We start from the raw sequence: 21513 nt of genomic DNA, 5'->3' as shown, positions 1-21513 counted from the left end.
GCCAAGAAGAATGGGTTTGCCTATGTCGCACAGGTGACGTCTCTCCTGGGAAGCATCGGCAGCAACACCGCGGAAATGGCTGGATTCTTCAGCAAATCGTTCGGATACGCTCCCTCCAAGGCTGCTCTCAACATGGTCACTCGCTCGATGGCTGTCCAGCTACGCGAGAAAAGCATTGGATTCGTGACTCTGAACCCTGGATATGTGGCCACCGACATGAACGAGCACCAAGGCTACCTGACACCTTCGGATTCGGCGGAGTCCATGGCGAAGATCGTGGCGAAGTTGTCAATTGAGGACACGGGCAAGTTCTTCAATGGGGACAAGACGTACCCAGCTGTCGAGCTTCCATGGTAAAAGCACGAAAACCAATATTTCAGAAGTATCGGGACCTATTTTCGCGAAATCTTCATTATAATTTCTGGAATAACAATTGTTGACAATCATATTTTTTTTTACTTTGTAAGAAAATGATCATGTTAATACATGTAGCTGTAGCGTGCTGCGTAATCTAATCATTGATTTAAAGTGGTCGATGCCTCTTTTCCCATCGCGTTTCGCGTAGCGCGAACTCAACTTCCACGTAGCGGTGAAGCGGAGTCAATGTCGCCAACTTCTCCACATATCCATCGAACTCCTCTATAAGTGATGCCTCCTGGCTTCGGAGATTCGGAGAGTTCCGCAGGACCCGAAGAGCCTGCTTGCGTAACGATGAAATCTCACCTGGTCGATTCGTCAAGGCCATCAGCATAGCGTAACGGTAAAACACGGCAACAATAGCTGCGTTAAGCCTGTCGAGCGCTTCCGCCTCTCTCTTGTTAGGCGGTGATAGAGCATGGCGACCTCGACACTTCGTACTCCCGGATGGAACTGTTGTACATTTGCTCAGCAGATTCCAATTGCATTCTAGCCACAGCAAATTTTACAAAAGATAACAAGGTTAACTAACCATCTAAACTGCAGCAATAAATGTAAAACACTCCACAACATACCTGCAAATAAAACAAGTTCCCATTTCATCCTGGACTGCCACTCCGATGGCACAGCTAAGACTGATAGGTCGTACTCCCTTCATGCTTTTCATAGCCTCGTCGAAGAAATACAAAGCTTCGTCGAGCCGCCCCAGTTTTAAATCCAACGAACCGCACAACGAAGCACTGAGTGGGACAACCTCTGCATTGCGTAACCCCAGTTAGCATCATTACGTCAGTGCAAGCAGTAGTGGTGTTAAACTACCTGGTTGTAGTGTTATACTCTTGGAGACTTCGTGTGCCTCCGTAGAATAGAGCCTGGTGGATGTTCCCCTGGTGAGGGGAATGCTGCTAGTATTAGGCGTTGACTTTGTATAAACCTTCATGGCACACTCCATTCCGAGCTTCAGTAGTCGCCTATTCTTCATGATCTCGTGTGGTTGCTGAAGCTTGATGTACCCCTACTGATATCAGAACAGCATAGGAAGGATTTTGAATACAAAGTTGGGAGTTAAATTTGCAATGCCTGTATCTGACCTGATAAGCTGAGTAGGTTAGCAGAACTCTCCCGCCACCAACAGCGACACAGTCTGACCGGTTCAACGAGGTGAAACACTGGAGCCTGGCGCTTCATTTGCGAATACGCGTGGCCACTTGGTCCCCCTGGTAGCGGCTGCTTCTCTAGCGAGGATATTGGAAGACGCGATGCATGTCAGGCAGGTAAGGTGCCCGTTAGACTAGTGCCACTGAAAATGCTGTATGTGGGTCACCGATTTTAAATACCTTTTCAACGATATATTAGAAACTAGTAGTAGTAGTATTATTTTCCAATACTTATCTAAAAGTAATAAGCACAAGCACTTAGTACTATGTAGTATAATACTATTTGTTTTAGCCTAATATACTATTAGTACTATATTTTGAGAAAATATACAATTATCTCATAGAACACTACAGTAGCATTGTATTTTGTTAAATTTCACAATTATTTCGCACATGACCAACTAATTTCACAAAACAGTCATCCTTCTATGCTATTATTACAATACTTTGTGTGCGGTAGAATTCGACAAAAGGGTGCAAAAATGGAGTAACTTCTTTATTTTTTGCGGTTACTACTCCCTGCATCCATTTTTTTTACTGAATGGAGAGTGACTTGGTAATTGGTTAATATACTTACATTATTACCACGTTAGCGACATGGGAATCATAACTATTTCTCCACTGGGGGGGGGACTAGAAACCTGGACAGATTGACTTCGACACTTTTGCTGACAGCTATTTAAAGTTTTTTATTCTTGCACAATCATTCTTCTGAATATCTTCAAAAAATGTTGATTTCGATGATCACGCCAACACCTTCAATGTCTTCGCAATCGCCATTTATGTTTACTGTTACTGTTAGTTCAGTTGTGCTTGGTTTTCACCACCTCACTTTCAAAAAAGCTCCAAGAGCACCAAGTCTCCTCTCAACACCAACTCCCTCTTATATCATGGCGACCACCAAGAAAACAGTCCTCATCACGGGAAGCACACGCAGTATTGGCCTCTCACTAGCCGAGTACTACACCAAGGAAGACTGGAACGTCATTGGAACGGCGCGGCCCAACAGCAACACCGACCAGGTACGTCGTTCTCAATACTTCCTGTTTCTATACTCGTTGACGTCAATCTCATTCTGTGCGTACAGCTCAACGCTCTATCACCATTTAAAGTGGTGACACTGAACACAAGTGACGAATCCTCCATCCTCGAAGCTGCACGCCAACTGGAAGGCGTGCCTATTGACCTCCTCATCAACAACGCCGGCATTTGGGAACCCGACACGTTCGAATCGGCCACCAAGGAGGCATTCATGCGTCAGTTCGAAGTGAATGCGGTGGGTCCGTTCCTCACGACGCGAGCGCTACTACCGAACCTGGAGCTTGCGGCCAAGAAGAATGGGTTTGCCTATGTCGCACAGGTGACGTCTCTCCTGGGAAGCATCGGCAGCAACACCGCGGAAATGGCTGGATTCTTCAGCAAGGCTTTCGGATACGCTCCCTCCAAGGCTGCTCTCAACATGGTCACGCGCTCGATGGCTGTCCAGCTACGCGAGAAAAGCATTGGATTCGTGACTCTGCATCCCGGATATGTGGCCACCGACATGAATGACCACCAGGGCTACATGAAATCCTCGGCATCGGCGGAGTCCATGGCGAAGATCGTGGCGAAATTGTCGATTGAGGACACGGGCAAGTTCTTCAATGCGGACTATCAGTACCCAATCTATGAACTGCCTTGGTAAAGAAACTTTGGGAGCTGGCCGCCAAAGAACGGAAATGCGAAGTTATTTCAGAGTACTGAAAATGTAGTTCTGGGAATTAAGAATACGATTTCACCCCTCACTGTCATTAAAAAAAATGTTAAAGGATTTTGTGTATAACATATCGCAATGACATCATATTACTGCTCAGTAGAGGTTCTAAGCCATGAAAACGCAAAGCTGAAGTCGGCCCCTGAAGATTCCCACAATAGGTTAGGACGCAATGATTTGTAAGCCATTCATGTATATCGACGTACCGTTGTGTTCTAGTGAGTTTTGGATGGTATAGCATATCCATAAAAACAGATTTGACTGCACCATGCGCCAACTTCGGTCCAGTACAAACACGAGCAGATGCAGCATCGAAATCCTGAGCATCCGCTGAATCAGGTACCCGATCACCAGCAATGAGCCCAGCTCTATCACTCCAAAGGTGACAACATTTCCGAGATTACTTGTCAATCCGGTATCCTCAAACGACTGGAGCTGTGGATAATAGTGGTGATTTGGCAAATAGAACATTCCAGCTGTGTACATCGCTGACAAAAAAAAAATAAATAAATAAAATTAGCTGGCCCTAAACAGTAAGAGTGTTGAAGACTGATAACGTACTGTAGATGAAGGGTACGATCACCTCTGTATATTCGACCAAAATGACAAATTCCGTCGTAAATAACACCCTCGCACTATGCTGAAGGAACCGTTGCCGTTCTTTGGCCGAGAAAATCCTGTCCAGCGATCTTTGGCCATTAACCAGTTTTAGCGAAGGGGTTCTTGCTTCGCTGGCTGCTACCGCTTCTGAGGGGTTTGGTGGATCGACAGGGAGTACCTGTCTGGTTGACGCTCTACCATCGTTCATGTCTGTAGCCAGAGGACCTCCTACTCGAACCGTGCTAGTGCTCATACGTCGAACGGCCTGAGCCAAACTATATCGACGATGAGCGAGACGGTCTCTGGCTTGAGGATCTTCGTCAATGATTTGAATAGCGATCTCAATAAAGCTAGCGTTCTTTAACGGATGTGCCGCAGGAATCTTTCGTCTTAGTAAATAAATGGTCTTCATGAAATGCTGGATGTCTGAAATCGATACCCACGCGAGTACTGCATCCAATGCAACCATCTGAACAACTGTCATACTCGACTGGGAGGCCTGCATCGAACTTGACACGTACAGTGCGTTGAAGACGTCCACGTTGAATATCATAATTTGCGGCAATAAATCGAATTTGTTGCCCAAGCAATAGCTGATCCAATTCTTTGCTATAATCTTGATGATTGGAAGTAGCATCACGTAAAACTTTTGGTTTTCTGGCTCGACGCTGATAAATCCATAGAGATATGCTGGATAAACGAACGTCAGCAGTACCTGACAGATGAGTACTACAATCGATCGGAGTAATTCTCGCAGCAGCACGGGATCTCGCCTTAAAATTCGTCCAAAGAAAGCCACGAAGCATACAACGAGAACCACGAACCATACCGGTATTCCAACTACGAGCGCGAAAGGGAGTGGGAAACCAATGACGCTAGACATGGCGATCATAAATGCTACAGCGCCTCCACTGGAGATAACAGGCATGAGAACAACCTGTACAGAACCGATATGTAGTCCTGGTACACTGATTCGAAACTGTTCGAGAATTACACGTGTCATTAACGCGATCGTCAAGAAATCTCGACACCAAAACAAGTAGTTTGCTCTTGAACCATCGTCAGGCGGAGCCAACGGCGCACAGTCGATCAAAGTGAGGACTAGAAGACATGGGAATGGCGACAGGACACTTACTAAAACCGCCCGAAGCGTCGATGTAGTTTGGCTGTAGTGTAATAATGTGCGCACACGCTCCACAGAGTAGTGACCGCGAAGTTCCGCTTGAAATGCTGCTGAGATTCTCCGTACACGCCGTAAGATGACGCGAACTTCTTGCCGCATATGTGAGGAGACTTGTTCGCGCCGACATAAATGCTATTCCTGGCATGCCTTAAAAAATATAACAGGAATAGTACTGTATGCGTCAGTACGATGATAACCTGAACACCGTGACGTCCAATACATTGAGGACGGCAAAACAAGGACTATTTCGGGTTCTTTACAGATATGAAACAATTTATCCTGAGGTGACATCTGGTTAAAACTCCTATTGACCGTGGAAATGTCATTGTAGGTGACATAACATTAATACTACTTTAGTAAAAAAAAAAAGCTATCTCCATCTACAAGACAAGAGGCAGCAGAAAGGTCAACAATTGCAAAAAAAAAAAAACAAAAAAAAAACAGACACAGCATTGTTTAGGAAATATCGTCTTTAGCCACAAAGATGTTTTCTGCAGGCAAACAGTGTGCGGCACTCGGATAGAAGTAGCAGATACCTTCAATTCTTCGAACTACTTCCACCTTCAAAGCTGGTGATTCTGCAGTATGTTGCCGCAAACATCATTATTTTCTAGACGGATGACGCTTGATCCACCAAGTTCTCTACAGGCCGACAACCCGGTTGTTGCGACCCTCAAGCCTGGAAGCGAATTCCATCGGCATTACACATTCGCGATCCTTGAGAACGAGTAAACTCGCTCCTCTCCACCATTATTCACATCTCCCGTGCCCATGCTGTCTCCCCGCATGTTTGTTTTGTCATTGTATTCAGTCACCAATGCACGCGAAACAGATAAGATGGAAAAAATCCCCAAGTTCTTGTCCATATCGTCGAAGTTTGGATTTTTTTTGATAAGACCGCTCCAGTGGTTGCGAAGATCATGCCAGAGCAATAGTACAATCCAGAGAAGAGTGCGCATGAGTAAAAGTAATTGCAGATGGAGTTCAGGAGATGTAAACACAAACGATTCGTCACAGAAAACATCCGATGTCTATACATCATCTTTGTTTTATCTTTTCAAAGACAAAATAAGCGTATTACGGATGACTTACAGTACAAGGAACGGGACTGAAGTACATAATACTGAGTAACCCAACATTAATAATACATGTACCAGAGACCACATGAACATAAAAGTAGTTACAGACAAAAACGAAAGTCCAAATGTTCCACAAATGGTGGGTTGGAAAAATTGAAGAACTTCTACAACGACGAAAGCATTGCGAAGTCTATTGCCACGAAGCTGGAGAGGGCTCTGCTGGAGCACATGAAGAGGACGGTCTAAAACACTTGTGACCGTGTCAGGCACCTGATCTCGAGTTTTCGGAATATCGCATCTCAAACTAAAGTACCATACACCAAACTGAACGGCAGTTTTCTTTTTTCTTTTTTGCAATCTCGATTTTATTTTATGAAAGATTGTTTTGACATGACAGAATTTTCAATCCTTTGCAACAAAAAAAGTTCCGATTGATTTTCTAATGCAGGTGTTGGGTTTTCTTTTCAGAAGCAAAACTATTTCGTCACTGAGAGAGCTTCGACCAAGGGGAACTAGCCCGCTGTTTCGAAGTCTATTGCGTGTAGGAGCAAATATTGCACATCGAGCTATTGAGCTGTGCGAGTCTGACAAAAAAAGGTAGATCCCGCAATTCAGCGCTGATGGAATCCAGCAAACGAAGGATTTGTCGATCGACAATCATAAAAGTGGTCGCCACCAAATAACCGAGCGTGTGATGCGAGCTGTAAGATGGAGCTCTCCATGCTGATACATTCCAGACGGGACAAAGCGATGCAAATATATTTTTAAAAAAAAAATTAAAGAAAGAAGTCGAGAGTGGAAAATGCAGATCTCAGTATATATGCGAGAGAAGTCATTGGAGAGAATGGATAAGATCCGAAACAGAAGAGGAGCAAACAAAGATCAACGTCTTCAACACTGCATCCCCAACGCGATCTTGAGCTCAAGCGCAAATAGATCTAAGGCAGGAGATTGCTGCTTTACATACAGCTGTGTCAATACTGGTCCAAAGAGAATGAGCGCACCGTTGACGCTGAGCAGAATAAACGCCTTTCAGGATTAAATAGCATGATCTTTCATACATTAGGTTCACTAACTACACATTGTTTTTTATTACTTCTGAGTCCGAAATTCCGACGACAAAAAAAGCGATACCGTTGTCCGATGTATCACAAAAAAAAATCACACACACACACACACATGAGATCATATCATGATAATTATAGCTCTTAAAATCTATTCTGGACAACAAATTAAGTTTGTAAAAATTCAAACGAAGAGCGCGTAGAAATAATACAATTCGATATAGTAATCACGACGGAGTAGCATATCCTATGGCGCATCAAGGGTATCTCCAACCAGCCCAGCGCTTCTTGCAAATACTTGTGTTGCTTAGGGCCAGCCTATTTTGAAAAGCAACCAGGTGGAGATTCATGCATGATCTCAGGGTGAGTTTGCACCGGTTCCATACTGACCCTCCAAGTGAATACGTTCGGAGACTTCAGTCCGTCCTATCGAAATGCAACAGAACGCGATGCAGGCGCAAAATCTGAGTAATTGTAATGGCTAGGCAAATTAGGCTAATAAAACAACAAAAAAACAACGGAAGGAAAACCGGGCTCGTACTGTTTTGTTTAACTTTCGGATTCTGGTACCGCGATATACCATTGACTAGTTCATAGAATCTTTTTGTGCTGATTGCACTCTTTTCTGTGGTACCCGATTCACAAGAGCTTTATCGGCCATGTAAGTATTAACCTCGCATTACTAAAGCCATTTCAATGCGTGCACTTTCCTCGCCAATTCTATGAAACGGATCACGGATGAGGAACGCCGTTAGCTCAACGTAATGCTTATCGCTCGCAGGTTATTCGACATTTGTGGAATTCGACGGTCGTCAGGCTACGATGAGTGGGCTGAACTAAACATAAATCTCCTAGGCGAAAAATTGCTCATAACTGAAAAAGCATGTTGGACGGCAATCACAAGCCTGTAGCTGACTTATCCATTCAATATCCTCCTGTAGATACTGACAGCAATTCACTTACCAATATCACGTATCGTGAATTCGCTGGACTACGCAACTGGGAGCCTCGTGTACTCATCGACGATGTTACTCTCCCAGAAAACGGTATCGAGATCGGTTCTGTGGCGGTAATCTACGCCATCAAAGTGCGACTACACAGCGGGCTCGAGTGGGTAATCAAGAAGCGATATTCCCAGATCCGAGGACTGCACAAAAACATCGGAGAACGCGTCAAACATCTACACTTCCCTGCCAAACACTACATTCACAACTACAAGCCACTGGTGCTCCAACAGAGACGTCGAGATCTTGAAACGTACATCACCGAACTCCTGGAAATTCGTCCATTTCTCCTTCGTGAATTGTACAATTTTCTAGGAGTATACGTCAACATCAAGTCCTCCGAGCGGGATAACAGAAAGAAGAGTATTTTATCTTCCAGCGGTCATTCTCAAACGGTAACTTCGGAGGACTCCTGCGATGATCATGATACCAATTCGATAACCGAAACCGAGACTGCTCCCGCTCCGTTGGGGAATTTAGTCGAGTTGTGTTTCGACATGGGTGACGCTGTGTCCATGAGCGAGAAAGTGCTGGAACGGCTGTTTATCACTCGGAATCGGCTGGTTGAACTCTTTCGTGAAGGGGCGACACTACCTTTCGATGCCAAGAGGACTTTCGCACAATTAACAGCACGTTTTGATGATTTTCTAACGCGAAACTCCAACGGTTCGACTGGCGATACTACCAGTCTAGTTCGACGTTTGCATGGATTTCACTGTGAAATCGACGTCTTGCAAGGTCACGTTGGGCTTTCGAAATGCAGCTGGGAAGTGTCGTGGGTCCATGCAGTACGACTCATGGACGAGAGATTAGTCGCTATGGGTAGAGCGAAGTGTGGCTGCGTGTGCTCGAAGTTGCCGCATGAAGCTACATGCGCTTTAGTTGGCGAATCAGTCGACACTGATACTAAGGCTTTGTCCCGAAGTTGCCCACTGTTGTCACGTACTATGGTGTCTACCCCGTCTCGCCTTGAGGAAGCTACGGTCTCGACTAGTTGCACGAAAAACAAAGGGACGTTTGCTAGTGTGGCATGAATGGACGGGATAGCGATGAGCCTCCGGGTTCTGCACGTGTGGGCTCGATAGGAACTCGTGTCCATAACTTGCGTGTAGGGAGTGCATAAGAAGAGAGTAAGTACATTTAATGAGTAAATCAAGTTGGTTTAATAGTTGTCATGTCTAGCTTCAAGGCACAGGATCCCAGTATCTCGTTAACAACATCTTTCGTCCCATAACCACCGCGTTGTCGCCCCTCTGCTTAGAAAATTATTCATTTCCTCCGAATTACTAAGAAAAAAAAAGGTGAAATTTGATCATGTTTCTTGGGTGTCATGGGGCTTTAAAGAAGCGACTGTAAGTGAATGTAGTCCCGTAGAGCTTCGCCGACCGCCAGAACGATCTGATCTCCCAACCGATTTGCGAATAATATCAAAGGTTGGCAACACTTTTCCGTCCAAAATGCGTCGCAGATTCCCTCGGGAATTGTTAAAAACGGTATCGTTGTTCCATTTCTCTCTCCCGCTGTACGCTGAGCTGGCGTTAGTACGAGTTATCGTGTTTCCACCACTCGTTCGGTGCTGTCTTGTCTTAGCCCGGGCCGTAATATACAGACAAGCTGTCAGGGTTGTTCGGTGCCAAATCGCCTGTGCGAACTCCCAATTGAGTCCACTGGCAGTGGACAAGACATTAAAAGGCATTTCATGCGTTGCAAAGAGCACATAGCAGGCCACTTCGAACTTTCTCGTTCTCCAGATACTTCTCCATCCGCGGGATATACCGATATAATAGAAGCGGAAAACAAAAATGAAGGCCAAATTCGCATTTTCTGCAATGTTAGAGATCACTTGAACCGTGTGTTCTGAGAATACGTCGGAGTCGAAGACCACGACGCAAGAGAGCAGGATGGAGACAAGGTCGCCCAAGATCAAGAGTTCGCCGACGTACGTGAGGTACATGACGGAGCGTATTTTGAACTTTTTGTTCAAGTCGTACCCAATAATTGTAATTTGTAGCAGAAAAGTCAAGACGCAGCAAGCTTCAGAGATGTCGTTAACTGTTTCCACGAATCCTTGTTCGGGTCTTGCGAAGGGAATCGTAGCAACGGTGCCCAGAGTCCCGACAAACAGCAGCAACATGACTCGACGCTCTCGTCGTCGTGTCCAGTAGAACATCGCGAGGTATACCAGTAGCGTGTAGTTGAGTAACAACACTATCGGTAAGAAAGCCTCTTTGGCTAGTACATCGATCTGATCCTGGGTCACGGACGTCCACATCGTAGCTCGCTTTTAGCCACGCACTCGTCCGCTACAGTCAGTTTGCAGCGTTTGGTCCGCTCTTGGAGTTTTAAAGCTTGACTTTGGGGAAGCATAAGAGTTCACATGAAGACAACCACTAAAAATACTCGCATAAGACACCTTGGAGCATATGGGTTAATAAAACATCGTTTGGTTTATTTAACAAATTTAACCCTCTTTTGGTTGGGCTAAAACAATAAAACCCAAATTGTTTTTACCGAATCACATAAATTTTAGCCAGTACTGATTTGACAATATCTTTCCGCATCCATTACTTGACACGCTACTCCTGGTAGAAGACGTTAGACTCGTCGTCCACATTTCGACTACAAGTCTTTGGCTTTTATTTTGTGTCTTCGATGTCGGGCCAACAGATCGAGGAGCTGGGCGACTACTTGTTACAGACTGAGCTTCGGGACAACCGGAGCGGAGTTTCCCCTGTATACACCAATGAACAGCAGCAACGAGGTGTCATGATTTCTGCTACCAGTGGAGAGTTCGTCGATGATCATTTGATATCACCACCACTCGGCAGCTACATGGACTTGCTACAGAACAATGACATCGCGTCAGCAACCGACCCATTCACTGGAATAGTGTATGATGCTTCGGCCACGGATCGATCGCAGGAGAATTCTATGGAACTTGTTAATTTCAGTCTCGAACAACAACAAACAAAATTATCTTCTACTGCAGCTGCTGCCGGAGCGCAGCGTAACGTTTCAATCAAACCCTCCACCTGCAAGCGTCCAAGCTTGCAATGTCAGAGCATTTGGAGCAGCGATGACGACAACACCATCTTGTTCAATGACGACTCCACACCAAAGCGGTATGAATTCTGCTCGTTTTTCGTTGCAATCTAGTTATTCATGCTTTTCTTGCTTTGTTTTAAACCTTAACAGCTCAAATGTTATCAATGAAGATGACCGAGGGTTTCGAAAAAAGTCACGGGAGAAGATGCGGCGACAGGAGGCTAGCGATAAGGTAAATTTTCAGCTAGAAAACGTACGTTAGAAAAGCTGGTTCTCTGAATTATGTTGTTAACTTTACAGTTCGTTGACTTGCTGGAAATCAACAGTCGAGTTCGCAAAAAGGTCGTTTTGCACGAAGCTATATCGGCCATTAAGTGTTTGAGGCGGGAGTGCAATCAACTGCGTCGAGATCGCGAGCGCCTTCTGCAAGAGCTACACAAGTTGGCTGCATGTGTGCAGTATTCACAAGCTGGGCTAGGAGCGGTTATGTAGGGCCACGACGTCACTTAGCTTTGGAAGCCCACGGCAATCATCGGAAATGGTGGGCGTTGTGAGCCGCCGTCAACCTAAATGAACTCCCCACATCTTTTCAGGCCACGGATGCGACGAATCCTGCAATACTCATTCTTTGCTGAGCAGATTTTCAGTGCACGCGCAATTTGCTGGTCCCATTTGAAGCCACCTAAGTCCAGCGAGTTGAGAACTGGCCGATAGCGTTTTATCCTTTTACTATCATATGTAAAACGAATTGACACCACTCGAAGACGCATCCATCACGCCTTCTTTGGCCACGGAGAATGAGATGGCACGATAAATCTTGCTTTCACGAGCGGTCATCAAGCTCGTGCCTAACGAAACTGCATGTTCGTTAGCTCTTCTATTGATGCCAGTGGCGTGCACACTACGGAAACGCATTTAATTGATATTATGTCCAAGCGCCTTCCTCAAAGTGGCCTCAGACCGCCTCTCGCCTCCTATTGGAATTACGGAGTAGAATGTGACGTCTAAATGTCAGACTCGGAATGGCCATTGATCTCGTAATGGCGGCGTAGCTACAGGGAATAGCGACCAGGCTCATACATCTTATTTTGAGTATATTGATTCACATTTGGTTGCTGTGGTTTTGTTAAGGTAGTTGTTTCTCAAGTTTCAGCAGATTGGATATCGATCCGACCGTCTTTTTCTCACTCGGACTTGCGATATCCTCGACCTCTGCTGTTGTTGCGAAATGGCGAGATGTTTTCACAACGCTCTTCATAGTCCGAAGAGAAAGATGCCGACGAGTTGCGAGTGCTCTGGTCAGAGCTGCATCTCGACAGCGCCATTGCCAGTGTAACCTCCGGCAATTTCGAGTTCTGGCCCAAGATGAAGGAAGCGAAATCGTAACATACGTCTTGTACCAGCACGTTGCAGCCTTGATTGCCTCTGTTCACCAGCGCAGCTTGAAGCGTCCTGAGTATTCGGATGAGGGATTGCCGACGCGCTTCTGTCGTGCGTGGCGCGTTGGGGGCGAGAATTTTGGGCTTGGGGAAATGGTTCTTTATCACTGAGCGGAGCCACTTGCACTCAGCGGGACAGATGTGATTGGGTCTCAGTCTTCGCATCAGTTGCTTGCGGAGTCGACGATATCCATCGAATGGGTGACTGACAGTCCACTCGATCTCTGCGTCTTGGCAGCAAGGCGGAGTGTACGTGGCGTGCACTTCATACTGCACACTTCGGCCGCTTGGGACGGTCTGCATGCTGAGTCGAAGGTGCTCGAACCACGCTATGGCCTCGGGGAGCTCTATCGACGACGCGCGGTTGCGGTAGTAGCCCGAGAAGTTAAAGATCGGCGTGCACGTTGCAGCGACAGCCATGATTACTTGAATAGGTCCGACCTGTAGGTGGCAAAAGCGTTAATGACAGTCGGGTGGGGCGGGTCGGATGTGCTGGGACATTCATCCTTTTCGCCCACATCGGGTGGAGTTGAGGTGACTAAAAAGGTTCCTCTGAAAAAGAAATGGGTGGTACACTGTGCCAGTCTACTGGTTTATTGTAGTTTGTAGGTGTGTGTTTTGGGAAAAACACGAGAGAAAGTTGGGTTTTTCGAGCATTCGATGGGTGCCAAAAATGATGAGGCCCTGGGAGAAACTATTTCGGCAGAAATAAGTTTAGCTCAGCAAGGTTTTCTCAGAAAGTGCTTTGGTCGGACGCTGCAAAATAGTTGAAGTTTCAACGGATTTGGTGATTTTTTTCATGTTCTGGGCGAGCAACGGCCTATTTAACAAAAATTTGAGACGAAGAAGCACGAAGATTGGCTTATTCAGATCAAATTGAGAGAGCGCGCCTTCACGTTTGGAATCCTAGTGCATGCACTCCATCTTTTGACACCTAGATAGTAGTATTATCTTCCAACGATTGCTCAGCACAGGAAAGACAGTAAATAAGCTCGTGTTTCCTGGTTAAGGGTGACGAATTTCCAAATTGGTTTTGGCTGGAGCAAGAATATTGTCACAATCATTAAAATGCCAGTAAATGTGCAGCAAAATACAAAAAAAACAGGTATTGTCGTTGAGCAACTAAAATAACGGATCAGTTCTCCCTTTCCTTCTACGAACTTCCTTGTTCGGCCCATTTATGCCGTTGGATATATCGCCCTTCAGCCTTCCAAAAAGTTCAGCCTTCCAAGACGGGTTTCCGACCGACCGATCGACCGACCCGTGGTCGGCCACAGCACCACAGCCACTTCAACCAGTTTGCAGCCATTCTTTTTTTATTATTATTCTGGCCAATTGACATTTATTATTCTGGCCAATTGACATTTAAGAGCTCCATTTAGTTTGCAATATTAACACTCCTTAGTCAAAATTCCCAAAATCATAACTTAAACGGGAGAACAGGAAGGAAACATCAGTCCATTAGTTTTCTAAGGCAAGAACAAGATGGCGCCGACGAAAGTGAAGCTTGTGTCGATGGACGGCGAGGCGTTCGAGGTGGAGACGTCTGTAGCCGTGATGAGTGAGCTGGTGAAGACGCTAGTGGCGGACGATCACGAGGAAGGCGGCGAGGTGCAGGAAATCCCTCTGCCTAATGTTAAGAGTCACGTGTTGGCAAAAGTCGTCGAGTTCTGCCGCCACCACAAGGACTCGCCTATGGCCGAGATCCAGAAACCTCTCAAGAGTAATGTCCTAAGCGAATCCGTGGATGAATGGGACGCCAAGTTCGTGGATCTGGAGGACCAGGAGCTGCTGTTCGAGCTCATCCTGGCCGCCAACTACATGGACATCAAGGGTTTATTGGACTTGTCGTGCGCCAAAGTGGCTTGTATGATCAAGGGGAAAACGCCCGAGGAAATTCGAGCTACTTTCGGCATCACGGAAGAGTTCACTGAGGAGGAACAACAGAGAATCCTCGAGGAAAACAAGTGGATTGAGGACGTGTAGCAAGGCAGGAACCAATATTGAAGCCAAGTTCTTGAACACAAACATGCTTGGTTTGCAGACTATTATGAGTGGAATTTACAGCATAAGCATAGGCCTAAAATGTGGTAATACCAAACAAGACTTCAGTCGAATTAATATGTTGCTTGTCGACTATGCTTGAGCATTCATATTTTTTTCAGTAGATCAAAATATAGGTTGAAACAAGTTTTCGTTTTACTTGGACATTTTCATGACTTGGTATGTGCATTATCGAGGCAGTGACAGACAAGGCTCGCAGAAAACTCGAGCAGCTGCAGGACTCGTCCACGAGCTAGCGCACAATCGATTTCTACGCCAGCTACCGGAGTTCAGCGATGTTGATTGGAGACTTGGTACGTTTACACATTCTGGATCAGATAAAGGGTCTCTGATCAACGTTGCTGAGGAAACCCTATAGTTCGTATCAACTTTCTGCTTCAGCGTAACGATGCTGAAACTTGCAGATGGTAGAACAAGCTGTTGGATGCAATGTAAAACTGGGAACAGTGCTGATGCATGACATTCACTCTTCTCAGTGAAAAGTTATCAAGTTAGCTATCCGATCTACAACGTGTAGACTACTGTGCAAGTCTGCTTTCCAACTTAAGAACTATTCGAACGGACGGGCAATGGGAGTATAACCCACATTGTGACGTTGTGGCGGATATTGCTGAGGTCCTCAATTGAAGCGCAACAGACTAGGAACGATAGATTCTGGCTCTATTATACCATTATGAAGGTTTTTCAAACCTTTCATCAATCGATCGAATAGTGTACCCATGTTTGTTCATTCGTTTATACAGGCTTTAAACTGGATACTTGCGTGTCATTGTCTCCATTACTACTTCATTAAAGTCATGTCACTTGGGCCAGTCGCGACGTGAAGCTGACCCACAACAAAGACTCGGCAGCCAGCAGTGCAGTGCTTATGTCCTTCCCACGTGCTCTCTAGGCACGTCACATCCGTTGGTCCCTACAGACATCCAAAGGTATCTCGCTCCACGGTCTCACTTTCTAATTTGCTCAGATTCGTCCACAGCAAATCCTCCACCACTCCTTGTATCCTCTCAAGCATGTACTCCGTCGGTCTGCTCCTCTTTGTATCCTCAGCGCTCTTCACGAAGACGCTAGCTATCGACTACGCTGGTGGTTGGATCGACGGCTCCACGTCTTCGGGAGAGTGCGTGGATATCTGCTCGGCTCCCAGTGCTACGTGTCTAACCAAGGACCCCACGTGCTTGGCAAAGGAAAAAGTGCCCGGTGACTTCGACTATCTCGTCCTGGAGCAGCTCTTTGTGCCGCAGTTCTGTCGCGATCTACTTGTCGGCGTGGACGGCACCATCTCGCACCAGAACGTGAATCCATACCCGAACGGCACAGTTTGTGTCCCAGAGCGTGCTGTCAGCAAGCTGACAATCCACGGTCTGTGGCCAAACTATAACGACGGCTATGTGAGCTGCTGTAACCCGAGTGACACGGTTGAGAACGATCCATACGATGCCGTTAAGTTCTCTGAGAACCAGGCGACTCTCCTCGCTGAAATGGGCGAGAAATGGATCGACGCATCCGCAGACTCGACGTACGATACGCTGTGCGAGATCTATGACCACGAGTTCCAGAAGCACGGACTCTGCTACGCTGCCCAAGGCGCTGATCTTGAGGCTGCTGCCGTCACGTATTTCGAGGCGACGCTCAATACTGCGGATCGTATCAGTGCTGCGACCGAGCAGATCAACGCCTGGGCGGCGCTTGATACCCCGCAGACCACGTTGGCCAAGATTGAAGCACTGTATGACCACAAGGTGATGGTGTTCTGCTCGGCTGTAGACGGCGAGAACCAGCTCTCGGTCATCCGAACGTGTTACGAGAAACCTACGGATATTGGCAGTGACGGCCCCACGAAGCAGATCGATTGCGCCAACGCCACGGCTACTTCCACGTTCTCGGTCTGCTCGGGTGACGAGCCGATCACGCTACTACCGTATGTGGCTCCTGGATCATCCAGTTCCTCTACCAGCGCTGGATCAGCTACATCGACCCCTACGACGCCTACTACTTCGGAGCCTACGATTGACCCCACGGCCAACGCCTGTGTGTAGTCACAAGTGACTGTTATAAAGGCTAGGTGCTGGTTCTCCAGCTTAGAAACAACCCTTTTTCTTCTGCCATGCAAACGAGGAATCTTTTAGTGTGTCTACCGCTCAATTCTACCTGCTCTCTAGCATGGCAGCAATATATTCTGCACAAATGAATACCGTGATCTAAAGTTTACAGCTGGAAGAGGTATGAGGTTGCCGAACCGTTTTGGTAAGCGCACTACTTTAATCCAAACCGTATTTCTAGTGTTATCAGCTACTTTCTGTAGGTAATCACAGGGGAAGCCTTTTGACAATACATGTATCGAATGTACTCGTGTGTGTTAGTAGCAGTGTTGAATGTCGGCCACGTCAAATGAAGCTTTGGCTTCCAATTCTCCACGTCACTTTAATCTACCTGGGACTAATCCTTCCATGTCCATCGCTACAACCGTAATCAATGTAAGTATGATTATCTCAAAGAGTATATACAGGGGTTGTTCTAACGCAAGCTACTGCTACTCACTTTGCGTTCTTCCATCACTTGTTCGCACTTCGACTCCTACAATCTATTGAAACCGGAGACTAAATGGAGTTTCCTCTGCTACTACGCGTAAAGCTGGCGCTTTCACCCAAGTTTGAACCCCTCCCGCACGTCCTCCAGATCGTCAACGATCTACTCCTACCGAGAACACTAGACGGTGCTATCTACAACGATCTCCATAGACTGGTCAAAGACTACGAAGCTGTTCTTCCGTGTACTGTTGGAGCTATGGACGGCGCTGCTGCCAAAGGGCGACTCGATATTCTCCAAAGACTGCAAAATACTCGAAGTGAAGGCTGCTCATCCGCCGCATTCGTCGGTGCGGCAGCTCACGCTCATCTGGAGGTGCTGTGGTGGCTCAATGAGTTCTACGCCGGATTGGCCCGGCCACAAGACATAGTCAGAGCCGCCGCTGAAAACGGTCACGTTCGCGTGGTAGAACTTCTGTGGAGGCGGTTGAGCGAGGAAGAACTGGAGGCTGCGTTAAAAGTAGCAAGTGCTAACAATCATACCGAAGTGGCGAAGCTACTGCGTTCAAAGATGGCAATTAACCGAGCTCGACTCATATTTTAACGTCGTACTTCAGTACTGACAAGTCTGCAAGTGACAATTAAAAAAATCTATAGTGCAACATAATTGCTTCAAGCTTGATCATGTGCAACATAATTATTCGAAAGTTGCATCTTTCGTTGGAGCAACTTCCACAAATCCCAAAACGGGATGTCGTCGCCACCTCCGCCTCCTCCTCGCTCTCCGCCGCATTCCAGGCGCTTCTGCACGTTGTCGAGCTCGTCTCTTCCTTCCTGATCCCTCATACCATCGACAGCGCCGTCTACAATGAGCTGCACCGCGTGCTCCGTGTCTACCAACACTCTCGTCCACACACAACCAACGCTATGGACGGCGCCGCAGCTCTCGGAAAGTTGGACCTCCTCAAACGATTACATTCCAACATACCAGAGGGCTGCTCCAATGCTGCCTTCATCAATGTAGCGGCCAACCGCCACCTTAATGTACTCGAGTGGCTCTACGAATTCTACCCGCAGAGGGCTAACCCAGCCGAGGAAATTATTAGAGCTGCTGAATGTGGTTATACGGACATTGTAAGGTTCTTGAACCGAAAGCAAGGAGGGAGGAGGTAGAATCTGCTCTTGTGAGGCTGCTGCTGCGCATGGACATATTACAGTTCTGGAGCAGCTTTCGCACCGACCGTATAGTATGAGGAAAGCTCTGTTGGCAGCAGCAGAGAATGATCAGACACGAGTTCTGCAGTATATGCTGGATCGAGGGTCTCACCCTCGATAAGTATTGGATATAAACCCAGCTGTAATTAAGGCTGCGGAGGGAGGACATTGTGACGGTGCAATCTATTGATTGGCATTAGTGATGACTTCACCATTGGCGATGCATTGATAACCGCGGTGGTGGATGGATGGCATGGTGTTGTACAGTTATTACTGGAGCGAGAGGGAATAGACAAGCTAACGGCTGCATATGCTCCAGAAAAGGCTGCGTAGAACGATAAGTGTTCCTAGGTGGCTCAGCATTTCAATTGCCATGGAGAGGGCCGTCGTGGGGAATGACGAAGTTTGAGAACTGAAAACGTTCAGCCCGGAAGTATTGTCATCATTTGGTCATTAAATGAGATTGTGGAACCCGGTCGTGTCTGCATTGCCCAGTTATTATTGTTAGAGTCAAAACACCAACATGGCTACACTGTTTACCACTAAATGTAAAATGTTGAGCACGGGTGATGCCTTAGCATGAACAGTAGATAATGACGACATTGAGATGCTCCGAGTTCTTATTACGAAAAGCGTTTCGGTTCAAGATGCTTTGGGGAGAGCAGCAGTACTGAATCGGGTGGAAATGTTGGAGAACACTCAAGTTCGGACTCGACTGGAATCCCGTGTGCTTTCGAAATAGCAGTAGTACGAGGCCAAGTAGGTGTCGTTGAACGCCTTCGCGACAGATGCAATCGTGGTAGTATCAGCTTCGCTATATCGGCTGGAGAAGTGGATGTGGTTCGACAGCTGTGAGCTAAGCGTGCTCAGCTCAATTGAGTTCAAATTTGAACTAATTTCTTGGTCTGTCCTTGAGTAGGCTGTTTACAATTAACGAAGTAGGATCATAAAAACCTATTGCATCAGTTTTTCTCCCATCTCGTTACTGATGAATCCCCCCCCCTCACCGCGCTTTTTCTTTTTTTTTTTTTAACGAATACCTCATTATAATCAAGGAAACCATGCAGTTCTGTGTAAGATCAGTCATTCCAGGTTGATTGCAATATTTCATCCATGATGCAATCAAGTTTGTAAGTACGAAGTACAATATTTCTTCATTCCTGAATGATGAAGATCCAATTCAGTGCTCACCGTAAAATTGAAACGATACGGTATACATGTAGCTAGATGAAGAGATCTCATGCCAGCACGAATTGGAAGCGGGTTATTAGTACATGTAGAGGATGAATACGTGCAATTTACTTCAGTAATATAAATCATGCAAACGTCATGATTATCGTGTAATCAAGATGAATGATTGGAGTAGAATCCAGCAAGAAGCTCATTGTACAATCCCCCACGCCGCGACTAAGTTAACTAAGTCAACCAAGACCCCTCACGACCATGCTCTTGCAGTCTAATTACTCGACTTACAAGCACAATCTTCCTTGGGAAGACCTGCACGGGTATGTGCAGGTCGTGCGCGTAGGCCAGACCGCATACTTCTCGGTGAAGGCGACTTCGCTGCACAATGCGACGCAGTTTTTATGAATCTTGATAAGTCTCGCAGAGGTTGGTGCTTCGCGCGATCAGGTCGTGCATTCAGAGGTGCTGGTGGTTGTTTTGGCCAAGAACCTGGAGATCGTGGGGTCCAAACACAAACAATTCTTCGGGTCCCATCGGCCAGCAAACACTGTGTGGGGTCGTTACGGAGCTCTCCATCCCGCACATGCTGGTGGAGATCAAGTTCACGGTGCGTCTTGATCTGCCGAAGGAGCACACGGCCATCACAAACGGCATGTCCTCGGAAGTCGAGGCCGGCTACGCCCAGATTGTGAAGTGCGGATCGACGGTGGAGGTATCAGGCCAGTTCGACCACAATGATGAAGGCAAAATGAGAGGTGGTGGCGACTTCGACGCACAGTGTGAGCAAGCGTTTAAGAACATTGACAAGCGCCTAGCTGAGATTGGGGCTACACGCAATCAGATTGTCCACACGGAAGTGCTGATCGTCAACATCCGCAACAACATCGAGAAGCTCAACGCCGCGCACAAGAAGTTCTTTGGCTCGTACCGTCCAGCAAGCGCATGTTGGGGCGTGGTGGCACTGGGTATGCCAGGCGCTCAGGTGGAGATCAAGTTCACGGTCCGTCCGGATTTGTCGAAGGCCCCCAAGACGTATTCGCACGGTCTACCATGGGAAGATGCACATAACTACAGCCAGGTGGTCGTCACCAACGAGACGGCGTGGATTTTTGGTCAATTCGCCCATGACGATGAAGGGAATCCTATTGGCGAAGGTGACTTCGAGAAGCAGTGCAAGGCAGCGTTCGCCAATCTGGATGTGTCTAGCGGCGATCGGAGCCACACGCAGTCAAATTGTGCACGCCGGTGCTATGGTTGTCGGTCTGAGTGACAATGCCACAAAGCTGAGTGCTGCGCACAAAAAATACTTTGGTGCGTGCCCACCAGCCAACACGACCTGGGGCGTCACAGTTCTCGGCTAGCCCTTCATGATGGTGGAGATCTGTGCCATTGAGCCTCTCGACGCGCCAAAGAAGCCTTAGGACAGGCTGACCAGGATGACACGATTAGGAAAAAAAGAGTTAACGACAACGGGATTTATAATCGACGATGTCTCTTTTCCAATGAACAAGTATCCAGTTGAAGTTGAAAGTTACTTGAGCCGAGCACGCTTAGCTCACAGCTGTCGAACCACATCCACTTCTCCAGCCGATATAGCGAAGCTGATACTACCACGATTGCATCTGTCGCGAAGGCGTTCAACGACACCTACTTGGCCTCGTACTACTGCTATTTCGAAAGCACACGGGATTCCAGTCGAGTCCGAACTTGAGTGTTCTCCAACATTTCCACCCGATTCAGTACTGCTGCTCTCCCCAAAGCATCTTGAACCGAAACGCTT

The 21513-nt window shown here is 46.9% G+C and overlaps 12 protein-coding genes across 12 annotated transcripts in view; 8 read left to right on the top strand and 4 right to left on the bottom strand.

Annotated features, from left to right (window-relative positions):
* PPTG_06758 (hypothetical protein) overlaps nucleotides 1-448 on the top strand; it is a 2287-nt gene extending 1839 nt beyond the window's left edge. Inside the window, exon 3 of the mRNA XM_008900799.1 lies at nucleotides 34-448. Coding sequence (XP_008899047.1) covers nucleotides 34-357 — 324 coding nt within the window. The 3' untranslated portion in view covers nucleotides 358-448. The remainder of the gene's footprint in view (nucleotides 1-33) is intronic.
* Nucleotides 449-523: 75 nt separating this feature from the next.
* Nucleotides 524-1399, bottom strand: PPTG_06757 (hypothetical protein; the record flags this gene model as incomplete). The annotated part of the gene is made up of 4 exons (XM_008900798.1): nucleotides 524-791; nucleotides 859-906; nucleotides 993-1173; nucleotides 1237-1399. The coding sequence occupies 4 exons, from the start codon at nucleotides 1397-1399 to the stop codon at nucleotides 524-526; spliced, it is 660 nt and encodes a 219-aa protein (XP_008899046.1).
* Nucleotides 1400-2418: 1019 nt separating this feature from the next.
* Nucleotides 2419-3258, top strand: PPTG_06756 (hypothetical protein; the record flags this gene model as incomplete). The annotated part of the gene is made up of 2 exons (XM_008900797.1): nucleotides 2419-2596; nucleotides 2662-3258. The coding sequence occupies exons 1-2, from the start codon at nucleotides 2465-2467 to the stop codon at nucleotides 3256-3258; spliced, it is 729 nt and encodes a 242-aa protein (XP_008899045.1). The 5' UTR covers nucleotides 2419-2464.
* Nucleotides 3259-3416: 158 nt separating this feature from the next.
* Nucleotides 3417-4855, bottom strand: PPTG_06755 (hypothetical protein; the record flags this gene model as incomplete). Its single annotated transcript, XM_008900796.1, has 3 exons — nucleotides 3417-3469; nucleotides 3534-3815; nucleotides 3889-4855. The coding sequence occupies 3 exons, from the start codon at nucleotides 4853-4855 to the stop codon at nucleotides 3417-3419; spliced, it is 1302 nt and encodes a 433-aa protein (XP_008899044.1).
* A 3281-nt stretch (nucleotides 4856-8136) lies between these two features.
* Nucleotides 8137-9291, top strand: PPTG_06754 (hypothetical protein; the record flags this gene model as incomplete). Its single annotated transcript, XM_008900795.1, has 1 exon — nucleotides 8137-9291. The coding sequence occupies one exon, from the start codon at nucleotides 8137-8139 to the stop codon at nucleotides 9289-9291; it is 1155 nt and encodes a 384-aa protein (XP_008899043.1).
* A 278-nt stretch (nucleotides 9292-9569) lies between these two features.
* PPTG_06753 (hypothetical protein) lies at nucleotides 9570-10529 on the bottom strand (the record flags this gene model as incomplete). Its single annotated transcript, XM_008900794.1, has 1 exon — nucleotides 9570-10529. The coding sequence occupies one exon, from the start codon at nucleotides 10527-10529 to the stop codon at nucleotides 9570-9572; it is 960 nt and encodes a 319-aa protein (XP_008899042.1).
* A 380-nt stretch (nucleotides 10530-10909) lies between these two features.
* On the top strand, nucleotides 10910-11794 carry PPTG_06752 (hypothetical protein; the record flags this gene model as incomplete). Its single annotated transcript, XM_008900793.1, has 3 exons — nucleotides 10910-11379; nucleotides 11453-11534; nucleotides 11603-11794. The coding sequence occupies 3 exons, from the start codon at nucleotides 10910-10912 to the stop codon at nucleotides 11792-11794; spliced, it is 744 nt and encodes a 247-aa protein (XP_008899041.1).
* Nucleotides 11795-12139: 345 nt separating this feature from the next.
* PPTG_06751 (hypothetical protein) lies at nucleotides 12140-13193 on the bottom strand. The gene has a single exon (XM_008900792.1). It carries the CDS (start codon nucleotides 13159-13161, stop codon nucleotides 12487-12489), a length of 675 nt encoding a protein of 224 aa, XP_008899040.1. The 5' UTR covers nucleotides 13162-13193; the 3' UTR covers nucleotides 12140-12486.
* A 981-nt stretch (nucleotides 13194-14174) lies between these two features.
* Nucleotides 14175-14869, top strand: PPTG_06750 (hypothetical protein). Its single transcript, XM_008900791.1, has one exon. It carries the CDS (start codon nucleotides 14227-14229, stop codon nucleotides 14725-14727), a length of 501 nt encoding a protein of 166 aa, XP_008899039.1. The 5' UTR covers nucleotides 14175-14226; the 3' UTR covers nucleotides 14728-14869.
* Nucleotides 14870-15601: 732 nt separating this feature from the next.
* PPTG_06749 (hypothetical protein) lies at nucleotides 15602-17160 on the top strand. Its single transcript, XM_008900790.1, has one exon. The coding sequence runs from the start codon at nucleotides 15819-15821 to the stop codon at nucleotides 16842-16844; it is 1026 nt and encodes a 341-aa protein (XP_008899038.1). The 5' UTR covers nucleotides 15602-15818; the 3' UTR covers nucleotides 16845-17160.
* A 249-nt stretch (nucleotides 17161-17409) lies between these two features.
* Nucleotides 17410-17937, top strand: PPTG_06748 (hypothetical protein; the record flags this gene model as incomplete). The annotated part of the gene is made up of 1 exon (XM_008900789.1): nucleotides 17410-17937. One exon carries the CDS (start codon nucleotides 17410-17412, stop codon nucleotides 17935-17937), a length of 528 nt encoding a protein of 175 aa, XP_008899037.1.
* A 2379-nt stretch (nucleotides 17938-20316) lies between these two features.
* On the top strand, nucleotides 20317-21003 carry PPTG_06747 (hypothetical protein; the record flags this gene model as incomplete). Its single annotated transcript, XM_008900788.1, has 1 exon — nucleotides 20317-21003. The coding sequence occupies one exon, from the start codon at nucleotides 20317-20319 to the stop codon at nucleotides 21001-21003; it is 687 nt and encodes a 228-aa protein (XP_008899036.1).
* Between the last annotated feature and the right edge of the window lie 510 nt (nucleotides 21004-21513).

Source organism: Phytophthora parasitica (genome assembly GCF_000247585.1).
Source record: "Phytophthora parasitica INRA-310 unplaced genomic scaffold supercont2.10, whole genome shotgun sequence".
NCBI classification, from domain to species: domain Eukaryota; phylum Oomycota; class Peronosporomycetes; order Peronosporales; family Peronosporaceae; genus Phytophthora; species Phytophthora nicotianae.
This window is presented reverse-complemented; position numbering and strand designations above follow the sequence as displayed.

Coding starts and splice junctions, on each gene's coding strand:
- PPTG_06751 (XM_008900792.1), bottom strand. CDS start 13,161: ATGGCTGTCGCTGCAACGTGCACGCCGATCTTTAACTTCTCGGGCTAC.
- PPTG_06750 (XM_008900791.1), top strand. CDS start 14,227: ATGGCGCCGACGAAAGTGAAGCTTGTGTCGATGGACGGCGAGGCGTTC.
- PPTG_06749 (XM_008900790.1), top strand. CDS start 15,819: ATGTACTCCGTCGGTCTGCTCCTCTTTGTATCCTCAGCGCTCTTCACG.